General features: G+C 32.5%; 1 protein-coding gene across 1 annotated transcript in view; it reads right to left on the bottom strand.

Moving 5' to 3' along the window:
* The window catches only part of LOC106875878 (uncharacterized), a 12,164-nt gene that overhangs the window by 9,198 nt on the left and 2,584 nt on the right, over positions 1-382 (bottom strand). The window contains exon 2 of the mRNA XM_014924178.2: positions 149-255. Within this exon, the coding sequence (XP_014779664.1) occupies positions 149-255 (107 nt within the window). The remainder of the gene's footprint in view (positions 1-148; positions 256-382) is intronic.

The raw sequence follows: 382 nt of genomic DNA, 5'->3' as shown, positions 1-382 counted from the left end.
AACTAGTCCGAGAACTTTATCATACCACCTAATACACTGAAACATTATCAACAGATAAAAGAAAAACATCGCCACATCCCTAATTAACAAAGATGTTCTCTGACTGAGCAACACCAAGAAATAAATATTATTCTAATGCTCATCTTACCTGATGACATAGAGTCTTCATTATTTTAAGTCTTTTGTGTAAGGAAGTCATTTTCTTGTTAATGTAGTTGAGACGATGAATCCCAATGGCATCATGTTTTTGTAAAACTGAAAGGAAATGAAACAAGTATATTCAAGTTTTGTTGTCATTTAGCCTTAAATCAGCACTGAGTGAAGCATTCAAAATTTTGTAAATATTCATTTTTTATTCTGGTACGAGGGGACGCTGAAAAGT

This window comes from Octopus bimaculoides, chromosome 2 (genome assembly GCF_001194135.2).
Source record: "Octopus bimaculoides isolate UCB-OBI-ISO-001 chromosome 2, ASM119413v2, whole genome shotgun sequence".
In the NCBI taxonomy this organism is placed as follows: Eukaryota; Metazoa; Mollusca; class Cephalopoda; order Octopoda; family Octopodidae; genus Octopus; species Octopus bimaculoides.
Note: the sequence above shows the minus strand (reverse complement) of the source record. Positions and strands in the feature narration are given on the sequence as shown.